Below are 24,706 nucleotides of genomic sequence, written 5' to 3' on the forward strand. Positions count from 1 at the left end.
CGCAGCACTTATATGCTTATATATTATATATGGCCCCTGGCGCCCACACATGTCCTCTGGTGTGACTATTGCCAGGCTACTGACCCTGAACAGTGTTTTTGCCAAGTTGATGCGGAGTGGCACAACGGTGCGACTCGCACGTCCGGATGTTACGTTAGTGACGTCCATCGTTGTCCGTCCAGCCCACCCACCCTTTAGTCTTTTTTTTATGTCGATTTTAGTTTTCTGGACAGTTAATCTTATTGTCGATTCTCGACGCCCTGAATTATATGTCACATTTTCTGCATGAGCCATTTAAGGACATACTAAATTACAATAATGAATAATAACCTTTGTTTATAGAGTAAAAACACAGGGCCCTATTTTCAGGGCGCCCACTTAACGCCCATGGCACAACACTGCCGCTAAATGCTAAACGGCCCTGGATTATGCATAGGTGTGGTTTGAGCGTTACATTAATCAAACCAATCAGAGTGTTGGCTGCCATTACCTTTAAGAACAAGGTTGCGACATCTGTGATATCTTGATGTAGCAACTAATATTCACGGTTAGCTGTTACAGTACAGTGAGTACACATTAAAGCATCCCAATGTGTTGTGTTTCTCCACCTTTCGCCCCCCCCCCCCCCCTTTTGTCAGATACACTAACGAATGGGTCCGGACCCTTATTGGTGGAGATTGCTAAGTCAGCGGGGTCAACACTGGGCGTCACTCTGACATCGGCCAATCACGTGAGCAAACAAGTGATCGTCATTGACCGGATCAAACCAGGCAGCGTGGTGGACAGGTACACACACGCACACACACACGCACACACACACACGCAGTCGCACGCACACTCACTCACTCACTCACGCAGTCCTGACCTGACCCAGGCCTGCTGACAGGAATTATGAATGGTAGACAACATTTTGCTAAATTGTGGCTTGAGTAGGCTACATCCATGCTAGTATTTTATAGTTTTTTTTAGCCTTTTACATTTTTGTATTGACTATTATGTATGTCTGGGTTCTCCCTTTTATGTGAGAGGACCACAATGGAATGAATTCCCTGACTTGATTGTGTTTTTCATCCTTGATTGCCTTGTAACCCCCAGTGTGTGATAAATCAATGTGTAATGGTTGCTATCATTAAATAGATCAAATCAAATCCGAACAGAGTGTGAATATTATGCGGCGATAAAATGACATAATGATGTGTTTATTGTTTTGATCAGTGGTGGAAAGTAGCTAAGTACATTTACTCAAGTACTGTACTTTTTTTTTACTCCGCTACATCTCAGAGGCAAATATTGTACTTTTTACTCCACTACAATTATTTGAAAACTACTAGTTACTTTGTAGATTTAGATTATAATTACAAAACATACATTAACACTCTGCTTTTTGAAAATATTTGTATTAATCTGAAAATGAGTAGCCTACTTTTATTTTTGGTACTTTAAGTGTATTTTGATGCCAACACTTTTGTACTTTTTCTTCATTGTGGTATTGATACTTTTACTTAAGTAATAACACATGAGTAGCCTGCTCCTTCCATCACTGGTTTTCAACATCTCTCTCTCCCCCTCTCCCCCTCTCTCTCTCTCTCTCTCTCTCTCTCTCTCTCTCTCTCTCTCTCTCTCTCTCTCTCTCTCTCTCTCTCTCTCTCTCTCTCTCTCTCTCTCTCTCTCTCTCTCTCTCTCTCTCTCTCTCTCTCTCTAGGTGTGGGGTGTTACATATCGGGGATCAGTTGGTGTGTATAGACGGTACATCCACAGAGCACTGTACGGTGCTGGAGGCCACACAGCTGTTAGCCAGCACCTCTGAGCTGGTCAAACTGGAAATACTACCGTCCCAACATGCAAGACTCACTGGCACACAGCATGACACGGGTGGGTAAGGTTGTGCATACAGTAAGGCTATACCACTTGAGCCCTAATCTCAGAACACTACTACTGCCTTAAACATGGAAAGTTGTTGTTGGTAAGAATAAATACAGAAGCACCCTGGAGGAAGTGGACTAAGAAAGGGTAGGAGTCGAACTCGAGTTCCTGTTTTATACAAAAAAGGAGGTGGTGCCCACAGAGGCAAAAACAAAGAAGAACTTTGGAATGAAGCCTACAGTATGTATGCTTATCTGGTCCTGCCCCTATTTTACCATTTCAAAATCAACTTAAATCAGGTCTCAATCAAGATTATTACCATGTACCCTCAACTTTTTCTTAAACAGTGTAATAGTTCTACTTTCTTTGATTTCATCATCCAAACTGTTCAACAGAGTCACCAAATGAAATGCTCATGCTTTTCAAATTTGTATGAACAAAAGGTTTCTCTAAATAATTCCACATTATCTGTCAGTAAATAACTTTTGAATGTTACTAGGAAGTAAATGATTCTTTGCTTTGTACATTGTTTGAGCAGTTTTGAAGTTGACCGGATCCATAAACTTAAGACAGTTAGATTTCAGTAATATAATTTATTTATATTTTAACCATCTCCAAGAGCTGCTATAAATGATCTCTGGAAAAAAAAGGATGTATCATCCGCAAATACGACACATTTCAATAGTCTTGATAGATTATATATATATACAAAATAAACCGTTTTGGACAGTTTTGGAAGTACTGACCCCTGCGAGACTCCACATATAATATCTATACATGTTGATTTGTGATCGCCCAACCGAACAAATTGTTGGCTGTTGCTGATGTAGCTTTTTAACCAATTAAGCTCCACTCCTCTGATCCCATACCTTTCCATTTTACTAAGCAATATATCATGATTAATTGTATCAAACGCTTTCTTTAAATCTATAAATATTCCTACAGCATACTTTTCCTTATCTATACAATTAGTTACGCTCCATTGATGCCATAGCTGTTGACCTGTTGGCTCTGAATCCATTTTGGCTCTCTGATAACAAGTTATGTTTCTCGATAAAGTTGTCTAATCTATCAATGAAAAGTTTCTCCAAGATTTTAGAGAATTGTGAAAGTAGGGACACGGTTCTATGATTAGTAAAGTGATGCTTATCTATCACTCCTCTTCCTCTCTTTTATCCTCTAAGTCTTTACCTCCCTCTTGATGTGCGTGCGTGCGTGCATGCGTGCATGCGTGCGTGCATGCTTGTGCATGTGTTTGAAATCAAGTTAAATGTGTTCATTAAACACATTTTAAAACAAGGTGCTGTAGAGACCATAGGAGGCAGCTACAATCACACATACAAGAAACTACTGACAGATAAGAATACGCAATTGTACTGTTAATAGTCAAAGGCTTTATTTTCTAACTTGGAAGTAGGCTAATGATAATAATCTAACAGTCCAGTTTAATAAAAAGAAATATGTAATTTGGCATTCAACTTGATGTTTTTAAATGATAATGATAAGCAACACAGATTGATGCATATTAAATAATAAACACATATACATTAGTCTACATTTTTATCGTGTGGATATTGGATAGGGGGGCATTGGCCCCATGAAGGTTGAGAACCACTACTCTACACCAAATCTCTTCAGCGAAATAGCCGATCTACAATCACACAACACATATCGTTGCAAAGCGTTATGAGCGTTTATTCGAGCATAAATTAGGCTTAAGAATCACTGTCGTTGGATTTACTGTGAAAACGCTGACTGAAGCTCAACATTTACTAAATACTCTCACTGTCATACTAGTAGGCCTACTTAGGGATTACGCACGCACACGCATGCACGCACGCACGCGCACACGCGCACGCACACGCACATGCACACGCACACACACACACACACAGGATTATCTCCCATTGAAACCAAGTGGCCAGTCCAAACGTGTTTGGAATATTTTATAAAACTACTCAAGAATTCTATGCTACAAACATTTATGAAACTACTCAAGAATTCTATGCTACACACATTTATGAAACTACTCAAGAATTCTATGCTACAAACATTTATAAAACTACTCAAGAATTCTATGCTACAAACATTTATGAAACTACTCAAGAATTCTAAACTAAACATTTCAAAAATTAAGTAAAATACAGGCACTCAAAATATGTACAGTACTCAAGTACATGTTGGGTGGCTCAAAATGTGTTACAGCTGAATGAAAGCAAGTTTGAAGTTTGTCCTACTTTGCCCCCCCTGACTCCGTCACACTGATAGAAATGGTGTAGACAACCTGTCCATCCTCATCAAACTCTTGGTGTGATATCTGATTCTGCCTTTAACGTTTGACAAGCAGGTAGTGCCCCCCAGTTTCATACAATAACAAAAATCTAGCCTGAGAAAGCTTGAGAAAATCTGTCATATCATCCCCCTTGGAATGCAAAATCATAACTTCCATTTTTAGGGTCATTATTATTGTCAAAAGTATTCAAGAATAATCTTGATTTTTGTAGGGGAAAAAAAGTGTGAAAGGCCTCCATGTGACGTGTTGTGAGCATGTAGATCTGCTCGGGCATAACACCAGAAGGAGGTCTTCTGACCTCTTTCCCACATAATTCGGCTCAAAAATTAGTAAAAATGCATTCTTCTATGCTGCCACCAAACGACATACCGAAAGACATAAAGGACCTCGACGACTCCCTACCTAAACTCAAAACTAACCTAAAAGAATTCCTTTCGTCAAAATACGAGTGAACATAGTTTAACTCCTTGTTAGTAGAATCGCCTGACCACCTACTTTCTCTGTAAATATACCATATGATTCTACTTAGCTTTATTCCATTATGTTTTGTATAATATTTTGTATTGTATTGCATTGTCTGTATCATATGTATTACTGATGAATTGAGTACAAAGGATCAAATGGAAACAAGCCCCTGGGGCTTTTTGTGTTATCCTTTTAGCATAACCTTTGAACTGTACCACCTGTACTATTAATATGCATGCTAATAAAGTTTTCAATCAATCAATCAATCAATCAATCACTCACTCACTCACTCACTCACTCACTCACTCACTCACTCACTCACTCACTCACTCACTCACTCACTCACTCACTCACTCACTCACTCACTCACTCAATCAATCAATCAGTCATAGGATAAGTATATAGGGCTTAATGGTTTGAAAACACTATACATAGTATACTAAGTTAATTCCATTGATCCAAGCTGGAACACAATTGATTGATTTATCATTAAAATAAACATGCTCTGAAAAATGCACGCGGCACCCATCTGACAGCATGGGCCCTGACCCATGAAAAGGTTGAGAACGACTGAACTAGCATGAATCGTCCTGATGTGTGTGAGTTTTGTTTTGTGTGTGTGTGTCCATGTATTTGTTTATTAGTTCCAGTGAGCTACAGTTTGTATTCGTCTTTATGTTAGTGTTTCCTATGGTATCTACAGCACTTTGTTTTTAAATGTATTAAATGCATTTAACTTGACTTCACACGCACAATCGCACAGGAGAGGGAAGTAAAGACACATTTAGAAGAGATGATAAAAGAGAGGAAGTGGAGTGAGAGGATGACAGATCAGTGGGAGGTCAAAACTAACTACTGTTTGATTAAGGTCATTACACTTTTAAAGCTGCTTAAAATCCTCCTCTCCTCTCCTCTCCTCTCCTCTCCTCTCCTCTCCTCTCCTCTCCTCTCCTCTCCTCTCCTCTCCTCTCCTCTCCTCTCCTCTGTGTGTGTGTGTGTGTGTGTGTGTGTGTGTGTGTGTGTGTGTGTGTGTGTGTGTGTGTGTGTGTGTGTGTGTGTGTGTGTGTGTGTGTGTGTGTGTGTGTGTGTGTGTGTGAGAGAGAGAGAGCGAGAGAGAGACATACAGACAGAGAGAGAGAGAGAGACAGAGAGTTAATTCAGTCCATTAGGACAGTGATTGTTTTCATCAGACCCAGGGGCCAGTTTGCCTACATCATTATTAATAGACTCACTGATTAGTCCCTAATTGCAACTTGTGGGATTAATGCAGCTGTTTGAAGTGCCCACACACACACACACACACACACACACACACACACACACACACACACACACACACACACACACACACACACACACACACACACACACACACACACACACACGCATGCATGCAGAAGGACTCAGTTGTGTCTCAATTATGTGTGTGTGTGTGTGTGTGTGTGTGTGTGTGTGTGTGTGTGTGTGTGTGTGTGTGTGTGTGCGTGCGTGTGCGTGTGCGTGTGCGTGTGTGCGCGTGCGTGTATGCGTGTGCTGCAGTCAAGGTGCAGAAGTCGGACCACGCCCACTCCTGGGACCCCGCCTGCATCAACTACTGCCACACCCCTAACTCCACCCTCTCCAACGCAAGCTCCACCCTCAACAAGTCCTGGACCTCATGCAACAACAACGTTATCAACCTGGATTACTGCAAATGTAAGAGTCAACGCTTGTATAGATTAGAATTTTTCATTCGTTTTTATTTTGATTTTCTTAGGCACCACTACCATGCCTGAGCATTCATCTGTTGGCTCTTCCACTCTGCTGAGTGTTCTCCATGCGCTCTAGCTCGTTTTTGACTTTGGGCATTAATAGTTCCATTGATCCGAGCTGGAACACAATCGATTGATTGATCATTCACACGGGGGCTGCCGTGTTAAGTGGTCACCACCAACAGCTTAGCGTTTGGTCGACGGCCGGGAATTTAAATAATAAGCAAATGATTAGCGACGCGGAAGCGCAGCTGTCACTACGGTGGCCACCAAGGCTCAACTCTAGAATATACTATTCTTCTAACTCTGGAATAGTATATTACTTCTGTATCAATTAAGGATGCGGAGATTCATCGATACGAATCGGTGAATCGATGTAAACGTGCGCGATGCGACTGCACCAGTTCATTCAGTGGGCATCGGATACAATTGAGGGCTGAAATCACAATCCATCCGTCTTGAATGCACCATCACTGTAAAAAAACAGATCTCTGACATTCATCTTGCACAGCACAGTGAGTGAACCCAACCTACGTGCAGACTGACTACAGACGATGCACCCACGATAACGGATATTTAACCAGCTCTACAGGTTAAAATGCAAGAAAAGTACCACTTTACTGTATAAAATCCCTTTCCGTTGATCAGTTGTTTTGTCACTGTAGCACGCTGAGTGATAATGATCCACAGCTGTTTGCTCTTCTTGCCGAGTCTCCGACACAATTGATTGAGATCACTTTGTAATAAAAAAACTACACACACGGATATGAACAACAACAACAACAACGTTGCTGGGTGTACTGCTTGCGTTTAAATATTAAACATTAAGTATTTTTCACTGTTTCACAACTTCTGTTGGTGCAGCTTTCTCTCTCTGCTGCTGCTGCAGTTTTCTCTGGGAAATCCTAATTTATACTTTGCATCACAATGGTGTTGCACGCTTAAAATAGCAGACCTACAAGCTCACAATGCGTTGTGAATGCAACGCCTTATGAGCTTGTAGGGCTGCTATTTTGGCAAAAAAAAATCATATTCCTGGATTATATTCATATAATATAATAATAATACAGGAGTCTTCAACGTTTTTCAGGCCAGGGACCCCTTAGCGGAGAGATGAAGCAGAGACACCCACTACATATTGTATAACATTATGTTGCAGATTAAACTTTTTCAAAGACTTGTTTGGCAGCACTCTTATTTGTACACATTATATTTTCTATTAATGTTGGATTCATGTTAGTAGCATTAATCCATGAATGAATTTTCAGACATTTAACCACTTAAACCCTCAATTCATATTTGGCTCTGTACTTGGTCTGCTGTTGTTTCCAACTACATCAAACCTCTTTGCCGAAAATAGCCGATCTACAAGCTTGTAGATCTGATATTTTCTGCTAATGTTTCCCTCAGAATAGGGATGCTATGTACAATATAATCACATACTATATGATTAGTATAGTAGATGCAGAGCCTACTAACCTACAATGAAACAACACATTGCTTTGAATTTAAATGTACTGCATTTTTAGTACATGTTTTGGGAAATTAACATGTAGGGCTTTAATATAAATCCTTTGCATTATGTTCAATCGCATCGTATCGCACCGAATCGCATCGTATCGCATTGTGTAGAATCACATCGTGATAAAATCGCATCGCATCGTGAACAGGGGTGAATCGAATCACATCGTATCGGCAGAGGCTTCAATGTATCGTATTGCTGGCAGTGTATCGAGATGCGAATAGAATAGGCCTCAGTGATAGAAATCCACATCCGTAGTACATTCCCGCGTATGGGTGATACCAACTACAGGGGTGTTCATGCTAAACCATTACACTGTGAATCTATGTGGATTACACCACTGTTTTGACTTTTGGTTTCATTTTCAGTTAAGTTCATTCATAGCAATTTTGCTAGTTAATTATTTTTTTCCTTTTTGAGAAGTGTTAGATTTAGTTTGTTATTGTAATCATGGATTAGTCAGGGGTGCGATTCAACAAGTACAGAAATATTGCTAAAATATATTATCTACAAGCTCACAACGCTTTGCGATGCATTGTGAGCTTGTAGATCTGCTATTTTGGCTAGTCTTGTAAACACACGATACAGTTTCAGTAAGCTATCATTTTTGTGTAGCGCCTGTTTTTTGTTTTTATTCAACTAAAATGTTTTCCAATTCTAGTTTTAGTTAGTTAGAGTTTAGTTAACTATGATAACCCTGGTGAGAGAATTTTTATAAGTATGTAATATGTATACTTTTATAATAAATAAAAAGCAAATGAACAAGTTTATTTCAAGTACACAGCTAATATTAGAGCATATTTCAATGAGTGTATTCTTACTGCTGTATTTATTTCCTCACTCCCTCTGCCCTTCTTTCCTTCCTCCTTTCCTTAGCTCTAGTAGCAGCCAGTTTTTCTCCCAGCTCTACGACTACATCAGCTCCCAGCATTCAGAGCACCAGCACCTTGCCCAGAACTACAGTTCCCATGAGCCCCCGCAACTCCCTATTCAAACGACGCCAGAGGAAGAAAGAGCATAAAAGCTCATGTAGGTGCTGCTTCTGACTGGCTGGCCTGTTAAGTTCCCCAAGGCTCCATTCTGGGTCCTCATCCGTTCAGCATCTGCTATTTCCTACTGGCTCACATCCCATGTTAGAATTGCCTAGAGGGTGGGTCGACCGCGTGCCTGTCAGGCACACTGTTGCTCCAATCCCCACCAAACATGCCACAAACACTGTTCAGGGGTTGGCCATGACAAAAGTCACACTAGGGGCCACCTCATGCAGGGGCCCCCAGGGGCCACAGGCACACTGTTGCACCAATCCGTACCAAACTTGGCACAAACACTGTTCAAGGGTCTGCCATGAAAATAGTCACACACACACACACACACACACACACACACACACACACACACACACACACACACACACACACACACACACACACACACACACACACACACACACACACACACACACACACACACACACATACACAAAATTAACACTTATGGGGCGCTACAGCGTGAAGTATTTAGCACTTCAAATGGCCATAACTCGGTGACCATTGCTCTGACCAGCACAATATAAGACTATCAATCTTGGAAAAAGCCCCGGAACCTGTTTGTGCGTATGTGGGTTCAAGGTCCCACAGCAGACCAGTAGACCATCTGCCTCCAAACTTGGCATAAATATGGGTCTGGCTTTTGGGCAGGCTACTGTCGTCGTCCCCCTTCCAATTTGTATACAATGCATACACTGTCCATTATTGACTCTGATTATTATACTCTGTATGGGGTTTGGGGGTTTCAGTTAGGAACTGCTTTGAAGATATAGTTATGTAAACAAAGAAATAGCACCTTTCGGGCGTTTGGCCCCTTCCTACCTGAAAGTACCTCAACAACCCATGTACACCTTTCCCCGCCATGCCCGGGGTATGGGGTACCTCGGCATGGCTTCAATCACAAGACATCTTGGTGTAATCATGGATTCAGATCTGAATTTTAATTACAAAGTTAGCCTGCCACCACCTTATGTCTCAACAGCTGGAGTAGACAAAACGTGCCCTTTACGTTCATCTTTAGGAGACTTGACTACTGTAATGTTGCATTAACAGTGGCAGCTACAAGACTACAGGCAGCCATTTATTTTTCAATGGAAGCCAACCACATGGAGATAAAGAAGAGAGACATCTGTAGCTGCTACAAAAATCTACAAAGTTGTAATCCAAGTTGAGCTGGCTTCAACTGCAGCTACAAAGCTAAAAACCAAAAGTGTTGTTTAATCATTTCCACAATCATATTTCCTGCTTGTAATGGCTGGAAACTAATTACTTAAGTCCCCTGTTCTTTTTAACGCCAGGCTTTACTGTATATTCCTTTATGTTTTGTCTTGCTTGTTGGGACAGGACACATGCTTGGCGTCAACAAGCACGTTGATCAACACTTCAAGAGCGACAGGAATGCTGCATCGCTTTGTAGCTTTGTATCTTTTGTAGCTGCCAGCCAAATACAGGATTACGGTGTGTTCTACAGGGCTCCCAAAACTCAAATATCAGACAGCTGCTCCTCGAGTTCACAATTCACAATCATTTAAGTTGTTTGTGTCATGATTACATCCACACAGAACACACATATTATACAGCGATAAAGCAACAGAATTTATTTTAGAAACCAGGTTGATTGTTCACTGCGCATAAAATAATTAACCTGTATGAATGAGACATCACCAAATTAATAGTTGAAATAATCATTGACAAATTTTTTGGATCGTTCATTCATCACACTCCCGGTGTTTACGGACCTTTGCTAATACCAAGAAAGAGGAGCATATCACTCCAGTTCTTAGATCTTCACACTGGCTCCCTGTAAGTCAAAAGATTCTATTGAATTCAAAATACTACTGTTGAGTAATAAAAGTATTAAGAGCCAAAATACATTTCAAAATACGTGTCCGATCTTGTGCGATATATCATGTACCATCCAGACCTCTCAGGCAATCCGGAACAGGTCTGCTTTCTGTTCCTAGAATCAAAACTTAACCGTAAGAAGCAGCGCTCAGTTGTTATGCAACACATAATTTGGCTGCCAGAAAACAGATAAATTACTTATTTTCCTAGACTATATATAAAGTATATTTTTTCTAAATGTCTTAATGTTGTTTGTAAAACTTGGTTGAAATGTGCAATATACAATAGCATCTCTTCAATATCTACTCTCTCTCTCTCTCTCTCTCTCTCTCTCTCTCTCTCTCTCTCTCTCTCTCTTTCTCTCTCTCTTTCTCTCTCTCTCTCTCTCTCTCTCTCTCTCTCTCTCTCTCTCAGTGTCATTAGCTAGCAGTTCATTGGGTGCAGGGGGTCAGGTGGTTCACGTGGAGACCAGTGAGGTGGTCCTGGAAGGAGACCCTCTCAACGGTTTTGGGGTGCAGCTTCAGGGGGGCATCTTCGCCACAGAAACGCTGTCGGCTCCTCCACTCATCCGCTTCATCGAACCAGACAGCCCTGCTGAAAGGTGACACACACACACACACACACACACACACCACACACACACACACACACACACGCTCACACACAAAGCAATTGGGCCTCTTCCTTACTTCCTTCACAGGTGTTACCAATGATACTAATGAAGGCTCTGTTCCATTTAGTGAGGCACAGTGGTTTTCAAATGTTTTAATTTCAAGGACAGTCGGACCCCCACAATTCTGAGAGTGTACAAATGGACACTTGTCCATTTGGTTCCATTTGTACACTCAAGTATAAGTATAAGTATCATTGGTAACACCTGTGAAGGAAGTAAGGAAGACGCCTGATTTCTTTCCAATATGGCTGCTGTGCATAGAGGCTATTGGTCAGTGTTTGGTGGAGGGAAGCCGAACGAGGAGGTCAAAGGTACTCCTACGGGCTGGGGGCGGAGCGTGTCAGCAGAGAATGTTGAATGGGAGGAGTAGGATGGAGGCCCTACGTCCTCCCAGTGGGGGTTCCTTACTGGCAGGTCAGTAGGATATAACAGCAGCGGCTGAAGTATCCTCCCACTGCTTCCTAAGGCAACGACTAAATTGGGGAGAAAACTCAACAAAAAAAGATGATGAGTTGGTGTTAACTATCGCTGTAGGCTAGTGTTCAGATTATTCTCTCTACTGAACATGGAGGAAGCAGCTTATGGCTTCCTAACAGGAAGTGTGTAATTAGCATAGTTGTTAGCATGGGTGCTAATGGAAGGGACAGCATGACCTGAAGGGAAAGGGTGCAGAGAAACACATGCAAACTTAAATCTGTTAGCATCTATCACACTGCTGTGTTTGGGTGTGTGTGCATGTGCACGTGCACGTGTGTGTGTGTGTGTGTGTGTGTGTGTGTGTGTGTGTGTGTGTGTGTGTGTGTGTGTGTGTGTGTGTGTGTGTGTGTGTGTGTGTGTGTGTGTGTGTGTGTGTGTGTGTGTGTGTGTGTGTGTGTGTGTGTTCGTGTGTGCGCATATGCGCGCACACACAGCTTGACCATCTAGTTCGCGAACTGCCTTTTTGCGTGTGGTTGAAGGCAAGAGGGCGGGGGCCGGGTGGGGAGAGAGCCTGGCGACGCGAACTATGTTAGTGCACTGAGTGGCAGTTGGGGCAAACGCAGTCCCCACAACATCATTTACGATTCTGTGCCTATCGGTACATAACTCGGACGGCGCTTAGTCGACTAGCAGACCATCGGCCGGTCGTCGCGGGCACTCGCGCCTGGAGGCGCTCAGGCGCGACTCCTCGGCCTCAAGGTCTGCTGAGTCGGCGCGCCTCCGTCATGGTCCAAAACTATACTTTATCGACAAAAAAAGTAGTCTGCGGTTGTTTGAAAAAGTATTGTCCCAAGCAGAGGTCGAACCCAGACTCTCAGTGATAATGGATTTAGAGTCTAATGATTAGCGAGGTGCGCCACTGAGGTTGATGCTGAAAATGGGTATTCGGGCTGTATTAGAATGTGACGTCCTAACTCTTCTAATGTAGAGGAAAGAAGTCCCCGCCCGCGCCCGCCCAATAGGGGAAGCCTCGGCCCGAAGGGGCGAGGCTTCCCCCAGCCGCATGCAAAAGGGCTGTTCGCATCTAGTTCTGACATTCTCCGTGGTTGCATTTCCTGTAGGAGTGGCCTGTTGCAGGTGGGGGACCGCCTCCTGTCAATCAACGGAATCGCGACTGAGGATGGAACGTTGGAGGAAGCCAATCAGCTGCTCCGAGATGCAGCCCTGACCAATAAGGTCACACTGGAGATAGAGTTTGATGTGGCAGGTTGGACATCTTCTCTTCTCTTCTCTTCTCTTCTCTTCTCTTCTCTTCTCTTCTCTTCTCTTCTCTTCTCTTCTCTTCTCTTCTCTTCTCTTCTCTTCTCTTCTCTTCTCTTCCCCTCCCCTCCCCTCCCCTCCCCTCCCCTCTCCTCTCCTCTCCTCTCCTCTCCTCTCCTCTCCTCCCCTCCCCTATATAGTATCGTAATACAAACCTGTGTGTGTGTGTGTGTGTGTGTGTGTGTGTGTGTGTGTGTGTGTGTGTGTGTGTGTGTGTGTGTGTGTGTGTGTGTGTGTGTGTGTGTGTGTGTGTGTGTGTGTGTGTGTGTGTGTGTATTAGAGTCAGTGGTTCCCAGTAGTGGAACCTTCCATGTCAAACTGCCCAAGAAGAGAGGAGTGGAGTTGGGACTCACTATCAGTGGTAAGAAATGCACTTGGTTACTTTCCACCACTGGCTATGTGTGTTGTGTTGTTGACTGTAGCATGGTGAAAGGGTGCCATCTGCTGGTCAGATCAGGTCCCTGCAGACTGGTTTTGTTGTAGAGGTAAGAATGACTTATTTGTCATTCTTAATGTTTTATTTGGAACCATAAATGCCTAAGGATAAGTAAAACTTATCTTCACCGTCCAAAATAATTGGGTGGTATGGCTTTGCCAATTTTCCAGCTGTATTATTGGGCAGCCAATATTCACCCCATCCTCCCCGTAAAGTAAGTATTTAGGAAAGCGCTATATAAATTGCATGTATAATAATAATTATTATTATTATTACCCTTATTATTATTATTATTATTATTTTTATTATTATTATTATTATTATAAAAAATATAATGTTACATTTTCTTTAAAGAGGGGAAGTCCGCACACCGTGCGATTAGGAGACCTGATGAAGACCATTTGCAGTCGAAACGTTGCCTAACTATAAATAAAACTTTTCTACTGGGAGCTTAAACGGTTTGCGGACTTCCCCTCTTGTCCTGATGTACGTATTGTTGTCCAGCACTCGATTAATTGTTTTGGGATGTGCATGCTTACTGTGCTTACCCCTCGTTCACATTTTCTTTAAAACCTTGAAAAATGTGTTTTAATTATTATACAGATAAATAGAAACTTAATAAAGTATACTATAGTTCCATTGATCCGAGCTGGAACACATTCAATTGATTGATCATTAAAATTAACATGGTCTGAAAATGCATGTGGCCCACCATCTGACCACTTAACACGGCTTCCATTCGGCTGCCGTGTTAAATGGTCAGATTGGTGGGTCACGAACGCTTTAGAAACTTTCAAGTGGGCCCTGATCCAGAGAAGGTTAGGAGCCTCTATTATACATTACAACCGTACAGTCACATTATGTCAATAACTGTCTTCAGCCTCCACTTGGTGGTTTAGCTGTGGGTGTGGCTTGATGATGATGTCATGTTCCTCCACAGCCAGTAAGAAACCAGGAGAACCTCTCATCATCTCAGACATCAAGAAGGCTAGCGTGGCTCACAGAGTACATTCTACTCTACTTACTACTCTACTCTACTCTACTCTACTCTACTCTACTCTACTCTACTCTACTCTACTCTACCTACTCTACTCTACTCTACTCTACTCTACTCTATCTACTCTCTACTCCCCCCTGGGCAGTTGCTTAATTACCCTTCTGTATTCACAGTGATGACCCTGTGGGGAGCAGAGGCAGTGAGATTTTTATAATTTTTATTATTCCGCAACAGAAACTTACAGAGACAAACAGGGCAGCAGATTTTTTGGGAGCTTTTTACGCCTTTATTTTTTAGAGAGGGATAGGGAAAGTTGACAGGAAATGGGGCGAGAGTCGAAGAGTCGAGAGAGTTGGCGCTACGGCTTCAACGGTCTATGACAGCCTGTTTGGGTTCTTTATGTTATGCTTTCATAACACTATTTGTGTGTCTAGATTATTGTTTTGAGGTGTGTGAGTGTGTGTGTGTGTGTGTTGTGTGTGTGTGTGTGTGTGTGTGTGTGTGTGTGGTGTGTGTGTGTGTGTGTGTGTGTGTGTGTGTGTGTGTGTGTGTGTGTGCGTGCGTGCGTGCGTGTGTGTGTGCGCGCGTTGGCGCGCGTTGGCTGCACCCGCTCTGGGCAGACAGTGCAGCAGACAAGAAGATACGAACACCTCCCCTTGCTCAATAAAACTTAATGTGGCCTAAATTAACCTGCTCCGTCAAAATTCAATAAAGTTTCATAATGACAATTTAAACACACTAGCCTACTCCAGGGGCTGATGACTTCTGGTATATAGAGGGAAATGATGCCTCCCCTCTCTCTGTCTCTCTCTCTGTCTCTCTCTCTCTCTCTACTCTCTCTCTCTCTCTCTCTCTCTCTCTCTCTCTCTCTCTCTCTCTCTCTCTCTCTCTCTCTCTCTCTCTCTCTCTGTAGGACGGGGACATTGGAACCAGGTGATAAGTTGTTGACCATAGATAACATCAGGTTGGACAACTGCTCTAAAGAAGATGCAGAACACATCCTGCAGCAATGTGAGGACCTGGTCAAACTGAAGATACGCAAAGATGAGGACAACTCAGGTGTGTGTGTGTGTGTGTGGGGGGGGTCATAGCAGCAGAGTCAAACAGAAAAAACTTAATCCATAATAAATACATTCATACAATTTCTACATACGTAAAAGGAACCTGCTAGAACTAATTGATGGCTATTTCCAGCTGCTGTTTTGACCACAAAGTGCCATTGTTACCTTTTTTCTTTGACTAATAATAATAATACTAATCCTATCCTACAAAAAAATGAAGGAACCACGTTTTCTCCTCAGTGGGTTGAGTAATTGATGTGAACTTGCACACGGGCATTGACCATTAGCATATGAAGGGCGTGACAAAGCCCACTTTCCCAAAATTTAAGCAGTAAATTATTAGGATTTTTGTATAAACTGCGGAGATTCGAAGTTCCTGCGCACCCACGACCACGCACAGGTTCTGTTGTCATGGTTATGGTCCACACAGGCTATTGATCAATTGGATAAAGGACACGCTTCGACGCCGGGTCTTAAATGACCGGGTCGTCACACACAACCCACCAACACACCAAAAGGATCAAATCAGCAGCGCTCGTCTCCAAAAGTGTAACTACGCATACCGAGCACATAAGCCATAAGCCTGTATATAGTTTGGGTGCGCACAATCCCTGTGTATGGACTAGTAACAATAATACCCGGGATGGTTCAATATTTATAAAATACACACTCACACTTTATTTTATTTGTATTTTTAATTGCAAAAATAGTTGATCTAAAAGCTCACAGCGTGTCGTAATGCGACAGGTTGTGAGCTTATAGTTCGGCTATTTTTGTTACTTTTGCACAGCACTGTTGTACGATAAAGTAGGACATTCATTTACATAAGAAAAACATCAAAAGTATAAAGTTGAAATATGGAGATACAAGGTCTGTACCTGACAGCAACAGCATGAAACATATCTCTGCTGTCGGGCAGAAACCAGCTAACTCCAAAATGTTCATTTTTCAGGAAATGAAAAAAACAAATCAAAAAGTGGAGTGATCCAGAACAGCTGGATGGACCTCCAAGCTCACAATGAGGTTGGAGGTCAAAAGGGTGTAGAGCCTGGAGTCAGCAAAACCAGCTAACTCCACCCCCCTTTGGTGGAGTTAGCTGGTTTAGCAGAAAGTTTGAGGATCCAATGGAGTTAGCTGGTTTTGTCAGAAGCACTTTTTAATACTTTTTATTGGTTCAATATTCTTTTAACCAACACACAGACGTAAAGGGTGTTCAATAGCACTGATTTATGAAAAAAATCTAAAAGTAGAAAAATTGAGTTAGCTGGTTTCTGCCGGACAGCAACGTTATGAAACATAAAGCTGATACGTTCACACACACACACACACACACACACACACACACACACACACACACACACACACACACACACACACACACACACACACACACACACACACACACACACACACACACACACACACACACACACACACACACACACACACACACACACACACAGAGGTTACCATGGAAACTGGCTACCCGACTCATTGACTCCAGATGAGTTTAACTGCTGGCCTACTTTTAACACTAAACACCGTACTGTGCGTGTTATGGATTATCAAGAGACATCAGGGTGTATCAGATATACAATGGGTCCTCATCCCGGAGTACAGGAACCCTAGGGGCCCTCAAAGTTACTACAGGAGGGCCACCAAATATTTTATTTATTTCCAAAAAAGAATTATGTCTAAAAATGTGTGTGTGTGTGTGTGTGTGTGTGTGTGTGTGTGTGTGTGTGTGTGTGTGTGTGTGTGTGTGTGTGTGTGTGTGTGTGTGTGTGTGTGTGTGTGTGTGTGTTATAGATGATCAGGAGACATCAGGGTGTATCATATATACAGTAGAGTTGAAGAGGTATGGAGGTCCTCTGGGAATCACCATCTCTGGAACGGAGGAACCCTTTGACCCAATCATCATCTCCGGGCTCACCAAGAAAGGCCTGGCAGAGAGGTACATACAGTTAATCAAACTAGTCAATTTAATTGATTATAAAAAATTAATTAAAAAATCGATAATCAATATTAATCATTTTGTACTCAAGTAACATTTGAAAATATAGAACTTGTAACAGACTAGAGTATTTCTACATTGTGGTATTGCTACTTTTAGAAAGAAAAATCAGAGTACTTCTTCCACCACTATGTGTTTGTGTGAGTGTGTGTGTCCTGGGCATGACGTTAAACTGCCCCGTTGTAACTACCACCGTTAATGTAGTAGGTGCACATTTAAGATGCATTCGCAACTTCTGGGGACTGTGTGCTTCATTACGATCGCAAGCTTGCGTACAAGAAGGTGCTGCTCACCGATGGAGTATACAGCCGGCGCTGCCTGGCGGCCCTTCCCTTGAGCAGCTATACCGGGAAGAGAGGCGGTGTAACTAACTACCACCCGGCGGTGGATAAAGACCCGGCGGCCATCTAGCAGTGTGTCCACTGGCTGAGGAACAACAATGGGTGGACTTTCGGGCTCGTGGGAGCAGCTACGGAGAGCGCTGTGACACCGGGCGGCAGTGCAGGAGTGGACTGGGAACTTTGTTTCCTCTGGTGGTCCAGCCTGGGATATGCCCGCAGACTGGTTGTTAGAGCGGGTTTCGACAACTTGGGATGCCCAGAAACGAGGCAGGAGGGCTGGCAGAGTGTCGTGCTGTCTCTGCTATGATTGTCAGCCGCCATGCGGAGACACTGCTGCTGGTGCCCATGGAGGGCTGGGTCACATGTTTGATTGATGTACTTTTATTTAGTAAGACATGAGAATCTCAGTACATGGAAGTACAAATTCACAATACAAGGTCTACTAAACTGGAAGACTCAGTTAAGCACGTAGCTTTTTTAAGATGAGAAACCCATGCACACAAATCATGATGACATATAGGAGACAGACAGATATACACACTACTATACAGAATGTCATACAATCAGCTTTCAGGTTACTGGTATGAAGAGAGAGAAAAAATATACAAAAGAAGAAAATGAAAGAGGGGGGGTAGGTTAAGACTTAGACAGGGGCCATTTTCGAATTGCAGCCTCCTGAAGGTGTATCTTTAGGGCAGTTTTGAAAGTGAGTAGGGTTTTACACTCCTTTACTCCTTTTGGTAGGGCATTCCACATTTTTGATGAATAGCATGAGAACGAGTTCATTCCCTTAGTTGAGCCAAATCTGGGTTGAACATGATTTGTGGAGCTGCCTCTGGTGTTATGATCATGGACTTCATTAACATTTTGGTGTATCTTGAAGACCAGGCCCATAGCAAGTTTCTGTACTCTGTCCTCAACCCTAAGCCATCCAATCCTAGCAAAATGAGCAGGAGTTAGATGGGTTTTGTGATTGAGGACAAGAAGTAGCCTTACAAGTTTGTTTTGGGATGTTTGGAGCCTTGTTTTTAAGGCTTTGGAGGTGTTGTGATACCATGAAGTGCATAATGACCTTGAATGAGGGCCCCTGCAAGAATCTTCAGAGTATTCTAACTGACTAGACGATCAATCCTCCACAAATAGCGTGTTGTTTGGTTGACATTTTTTTTCACTTTTTCAGCGTTGACATGACATGCTTGTTGTATCATGAGGACATTATGCCTTGACTTAGTGGATGTAACCTTGCTATTTGCTATTTGCTAGTCTTTTAACCTTAATATTTGTGTCCTCGAATACATTTCCTTTTGTGTGGACATAAATAAATTGTTAAAATGTGTGTGTGTGTGTGTGTGTGTGTGTGTGTGTGTGTGTGTGTGTGTGTGTGTGTGTGTGTGTGTGTGTGTGTGTGTGTGTGTGTGTGTGTGTGTGCTGTGTGTGTGTGTGTGTGTGTGTGTGTGTGTGTGTGACTGTGTCTGTGTGTACATGGATATGGATATGTCTGTGTGCGTGTGTGTGTGTGTGTGCGCGTGCGTTCGTCTGTGCATGTGTGTAAATGTGTGCGTTGGTGCAGGACGGGTGCCATCCATGTAGGGGACAGGATTCTGGCCATCAACAGTGTGAGTCTGAAAGGGAAGCCGCTCAGTGAAGCCATCCACCTGCTGCAGATGGCTGGAGAGACTGTGACTCTGAAGATTAAAAAAAACACTGAGAGTGAGTCACTCCATTTACACTTACTGTGGTGGACAGTAACAAAGTGCATTTATTTGAGTATCTGTACTTTGAGCATTTTTATTTCTGGATACTTGTAACTTTCACTCCACAATATTTGTACTTTTAACTCTTCTAGGAAGGGAAAAAGTACATGAATTAACCATACGTATTTCATATATAGTGAAAATAGCAGTAGATTCCCTCCACTAATTTGAAAGCATTCATTACAAGTTACTTTGTGTATTTATATTATTATTACAAAACATACATTAACCACTTAAATGGTACTGGATTTATATAGTGCATCCAAAGCGCTTTACAATGTGCAACACACACGCACACGCACACGCACACACACACACACACACACACACACACACACACACACACACACACACACACACACACACACAATTAACATATTTGCGTTCACATTTAACAAGAAATTCTTTAACACAAACTAGTAGATGCACAAACTTGGTAAAACTCAACAACAAGTATTTCAGGATACAGATCACGGGTACAGGAAGCATCGCCTCCTCCATATATGGCGACTGCCAATTATCCCAGACACTGAACAGAATTTTGCCAATGCCTTAAGCTCTTGGCTTGGGCAATCCTGCCATCTGCAAGCCTCTCACAACTGATTTATTGACATTACCGAGGCTTAGACAGAGCTTTCCAAGCATTGCTCGCAACATCTACATTAACGTTGGCAGTTACAATGGGTGTGTGTGTATTTAGATGTTAATACAAAGCCAGTTTAGTTTGGGAAACGGCCACCAACTTTTGCGTGCTGTGTCGGAGGTTGTCACTCTGCTTCCTTGTTTCAGGACCACCAATGACATACTGCTGGTAGAAGCCACCACAGCCAATCCTTTCCTGTGCCTTGATGGAGTCAGCATGGTAATCCGTTGAGAAGACACTTTTTTTTTTCTTAGCCACCATCTGATCTGGAACCTGGAAGCAAATTCCCTTAAATGTTGGGGAAGACATTTCAACCTTGCAGTCTTCAAGTATGGGAAGGTTCATCGAGGCATGGAAAAGTGCTTTGCATTCCTGGATGTAGAGAGCTTCCTTTGGATAAGGCAGCATCTTCCATCAAAACATGGTCTTATTGTAGAACCCGTCAGCTGTGCCTATAGGCTGTGAGGGACAGAAGCGAGTGAGTACGGCATCAGCTCGTCAAGGTTAAGGGGTTCGTCCAGGTTCTGTGACTTGATGAGCAGCATGAAAGCATGGTCACTTTGCTCACGGTACTGGATTATCTGCAAAGATGAACATCAATGTCTTACACCTCCAGGCTCATATATCATACATACTGCAACAAAAATGTATTTATGTTTGGAGTAAGAGATCACATACCTTTCCCGGTGAGGCAGTGATCTTGACTGTCTTGTTGGAAGCCTGCATTGTCTTCAGCTTCAACTTCTTGATTAGCTCAAAGAACAGCTCCTCAGAAGAACCGCTCACAAAGCGATCTTGGCTTCCTATCGGACATACTATTCCTATTGGCTTCCTATAGGACATAAAACTCCACCTCCAGGGAAGCAAGGGCACCAGATGCGAGGTTGTAGAGCTGTTGCTGCGAATAGCAGTGATGGTATGCTGAATTGCCTCCTCAGACTTCTTTATTTCAGCTCTCTCCAGGTCACGGTGCCGGTGTTTACCGGCCTTCGGACAGTCAGGGTCATCATTGGGGTCATACTTCACCAGCATCTTCTGAAAGTACACAGCCCGAGTTGAAGTTGTGCGGCACCATCGGTAGGCACCAAACATGAGCCCTGCAAAACCATCTGGCGAGATAAATATTTGAATTATAGAAAATATTTTTTGTAAATGCTTTTTACTTCGGATTGGGGAAGCCATTTCTCTCCAACTCTTGGGTGTAGACATGACACAACGATGCAAGCTGCATAACCTTATTCTGACAAATGACTAGATCTTGAATTAAATCATCACAGCAGTGAATATCTTCAGATGTGCAGCAGCCCTAGGATTCTGCTCTGTATCTGTGACACGGTAGGTAGCTCAAGCTGTAGCTCGGGATGTACCTTGCAGATGATTGGCACGAATGATGATGATGAATGACTTGCGACAGGAATGGTGGATATTGGTCTCTCTTGCGAACAGGTCCAGGTCCTCACCTTACACCATGCGATGATGCGAGAAAATTGGGTAATTTATTTCTGTATGATGTCTAATCCAAAGGTTATGTTGATTTTCAATATCCTAGATCACAGGTGGCCCCCAAACAGACCCATGGGAAAATATTTCACGTTGGGAACATAACAATTTGTTTTCTAGACAACTTGAGTATAACAAATTTAAAGAAAAATATATCCTTGGGGAGCTTTCCTGCTAGACTAGCAGGAAAATAGACTTGATTCGTATTTCTACACTTTGGTATTGCTACTGTTACTGAAGTTTCAAAAAAAGAAGAAAAAAAGAAAACCACCACTGCTGTGATGATGATGATGAATCATGATGATGAAGATGATGATGTCATTCGTTTTGTGTCTGTCAGACGGTGAGGAGAGGGGGCAGGGGACGGAGTCAGAGGTGGACGACACCACAGAGAATGACCTCAGTGACCCAGAGGAGGAGGAGCTGGATTTGACGGACAGCCAGCGGACCAATGATATGTCAGAACTGTATTGCATCACCGTGCCCAGCGTGGACTCTGCTATGGAATCCTGGGATGGATCGGGACTGGATGCAGGATATGGAAGCCAGGGTGTGTGCGTGTGTGTGTGTGTGTGTGTGTGTGTGTGTGTGTGTGTGTGTGTGTGTGTGTGTGTGTGTGTGTGTGTGTGTGTGTGTGTGTGTGTGTGTGTGTGTGTGTGTGTGTGTGTGTGTGTGTGTGTGTTTGTACTGTACTTGGAAGGGCAATTATAGCAGAATTTTTGAAATAGACGTAGTGAGGACAATTTCCTGGTTTTATGGTTAAGAAAGATTTGTATCCTCTTTAAATCCTTTTAAAGTGTTTATTGTATGCGATTGATTTACATTCATTTAAACTGTTTTAGAAAGGAGGTACATTTTTTACTGCTAATACAAGCGTCAATCTGTGTGAATGACATATCACCCAATTAATAGTTTTACCCTCCTATCCTACTATAAATGTAAGGAACCTCTGTCCATCATTCTGTCTGTCTGATTCACATTTCTCTCCTCAGTGAGTTGAGCAATTGATCTGAACTTCCACACAGTTATTGACCATTATCACGAAGACAGCGATGTGGCCCGTTTTTTACTTTCCCCAAATTTAAGCTGTTTATTAGTTTAAATTTGATATTGATTTAGTGGCCGTGTCCACAGACATCCTTTTATGAGCGGAGGCCAGGGCTGCTTTGGAAATCATGTCCATAGTACTCGCACGCATATTGACAGACACGCTTCGTCTTAAATGACCGGGTTGTCACACACGCCAACAGTGAGCAGCACTCCTCTCTAATACTGAGCGCATAAGCTACCCATAGCTGTATCTCCTTTTTCAGTTTTTCTTTCTGTAACCGACTTGTCTGCTAAGCAAACTGGAGTGCAATTTCTTATAACTCAGGCTTTAGAGTTAAAGTAAAAAATGGCCCAAAAATGTCAAATTGGCATTCATAAAATTTCCATCCTATTATGTCCTCACAAGTACAGTAATACAAACGCGTGTGTACACGTCACAGACCTTAAAGTGAGATTGTTGTGCAGGTACGTACAGTCACCACCAGGGCGCAGCAGCGGGCATTGCCCTCCACCCGCATGAGTGGCGCAGTGCAAAGCAGCAGCACCGTGGTGCCACGCCCCCTCCTGGCCGCAGGAAGAACTACCCCTTCAGCGACGGAGGCTTCAGCGAGGACGAGTGGGACAACAAAACTCCTGGGTGAGGAAACACACACCCCGTAGTGGTGGAAAAAGTACTCTGATAGTTTTATCTTGGTGACCCCTACTGGTAGCTCCATGTCATTAAAGAAGGAATGGTGACATTAATGCTGCAGGGTCCTAGCACTCGAGGATTTCAAGATAAGAGTAGAAATAAGACTTTTATTGATCTCGCGAGGCAAAATATGATTAAAAACAGTATTTAACACATTGTGTGCCAAAACCGGGATTCTCCGGTTTTGCAAAGACGCACGTTGAGTAGGGTGACCATACGTCCTCTTTTACCCGGACATGTCCTCTTTTGGGGTGCTGTCCGGCCTGTCCGGGGGGGGTTTATAAAATCCTTCAAATGTCCAGTGTTTTGGGATTTTTTTTTTTTTTTTACAATGAAGGCGCTAACTATGGTACTTCCGTAACCCCGGTTTTGTAAATTGCGAACGAGTTGTTCACATTGTTAGTGTTGCCATGTCAGAATATTTACCGCAACTTCAAAAACAAAAATGTGCTTATTTTTCTGGCTTGTTTTGGAGGAATGTTTCCTTATTTCTCTCACAAGGCACACGTGACCAAACACACACACACACACACACACACACACACACACACACACACACACACACACACTGAACTGAACAGCATACATCGCGCTCAGCGCTGCCTGTCATTCATTGCTCCCCGACTGAGAAAAGTTACACAGACAGGCGGAGAAAATGCCGAAACGCAAAGGAACATATGTCTCCGTGGCAAATAAAGGTTCGTCAGACCTGCAAGCCCATACTGCCACTTCAAAGCACAAGAAAGCTGTGCAAGGCGAGACTTCTTCTGCCAAATTGACCGACTATAATAATGTATAATAATGGGGTACCTTACTTGTTCTAAGATAAGTCTAAGACTTGAGAGAGAGGTTATTTTATTTTGTTAAAAAGCTGAATGTTCATACAGAACTTAACATGAAATATTATAGAGCATATTTGTATGAGAGTGATTATTTTGTTATCTACCTCTCTTTTCTTTTTGTTTAAATGTTGAGGCATTATTCATATTTTTTACATTGGCCATAGGAGACATTATTTTGAAGA

General features: G+C 42.7%; 1 protein-coding gene across 3 annotated transcripts in view; it reads left to right on the plus strand.

Moving 5' to 3' along the window:
* LOC308082382 (glutamate receptor-interacting protein 2-like) overlaps positions 1-24,706 on the plus strand; it is a gene marked incomplete at its 3' end in the record, with an annotated part of 198,701 nt that overhangs the window by 168,751 nt on the left and 5,244 nt on the right. For all 3 annotated transcript variants that reach the window (XM_080424107.1, XM_080424108.1, XM_080424109.1), the window contains exons 8-20: positions 639-786; positions 1,703-1,872; positions 6,161-6,316; positions 8,771-8,923; positions 11,200-11,386; positions 12,997-13,142; positions 13,476-13,556; positions 14,572-14,633; positions 15,540-15,687; positions 17,499-17,643; positions 19,615-19,754; positions 22,282-22,491; positions 23,457-23,628. In XM_080424107.1, the coding sequence (XP_080280233.1) occupies positions 639-786; positions 1,703-1,872; positions 6,161-6,316; positions 8,771-8,923; positions 11,200-11,386; positions 12,997-13,142; positions 13,476-13,556; positions 14,572-14,633; positions 15,540-15,687; positions 17,499-17,643; positions 19,615-19,754; positions 22,282-22,491; positions 23,457-23,628 (1,918 nt within the window). The remainder of the gene's footprint in view (positions 1-638; positions 787-1,702; positions 1,873-6,160; positions 6,317-8,770; positions 8,924-11,199; positions 11,387-12,996; positions 13,143-13,475; positions 13,557-14,571; positions 14,634-15,539; positions 15,688-17,498; positions 17,644-19,614; positions 19,755-22,281; positions 22,492-23,456; positions 23,629-24,706) is intronic.

Source organism: Gymnoscopelus braueri (assembly GCF_963280865.1).
Source record: "Gymnoscopelus braueri genome assembly, chromosome: 3".
Taxonomy (NCBI): domain Eukaryota; kingdom Metazoa; phylum Chordata; class Actinopteri; order Myctophiformes; family Myctophidae; genus Gymnoscopelus; species Gymnoscopelus braueri.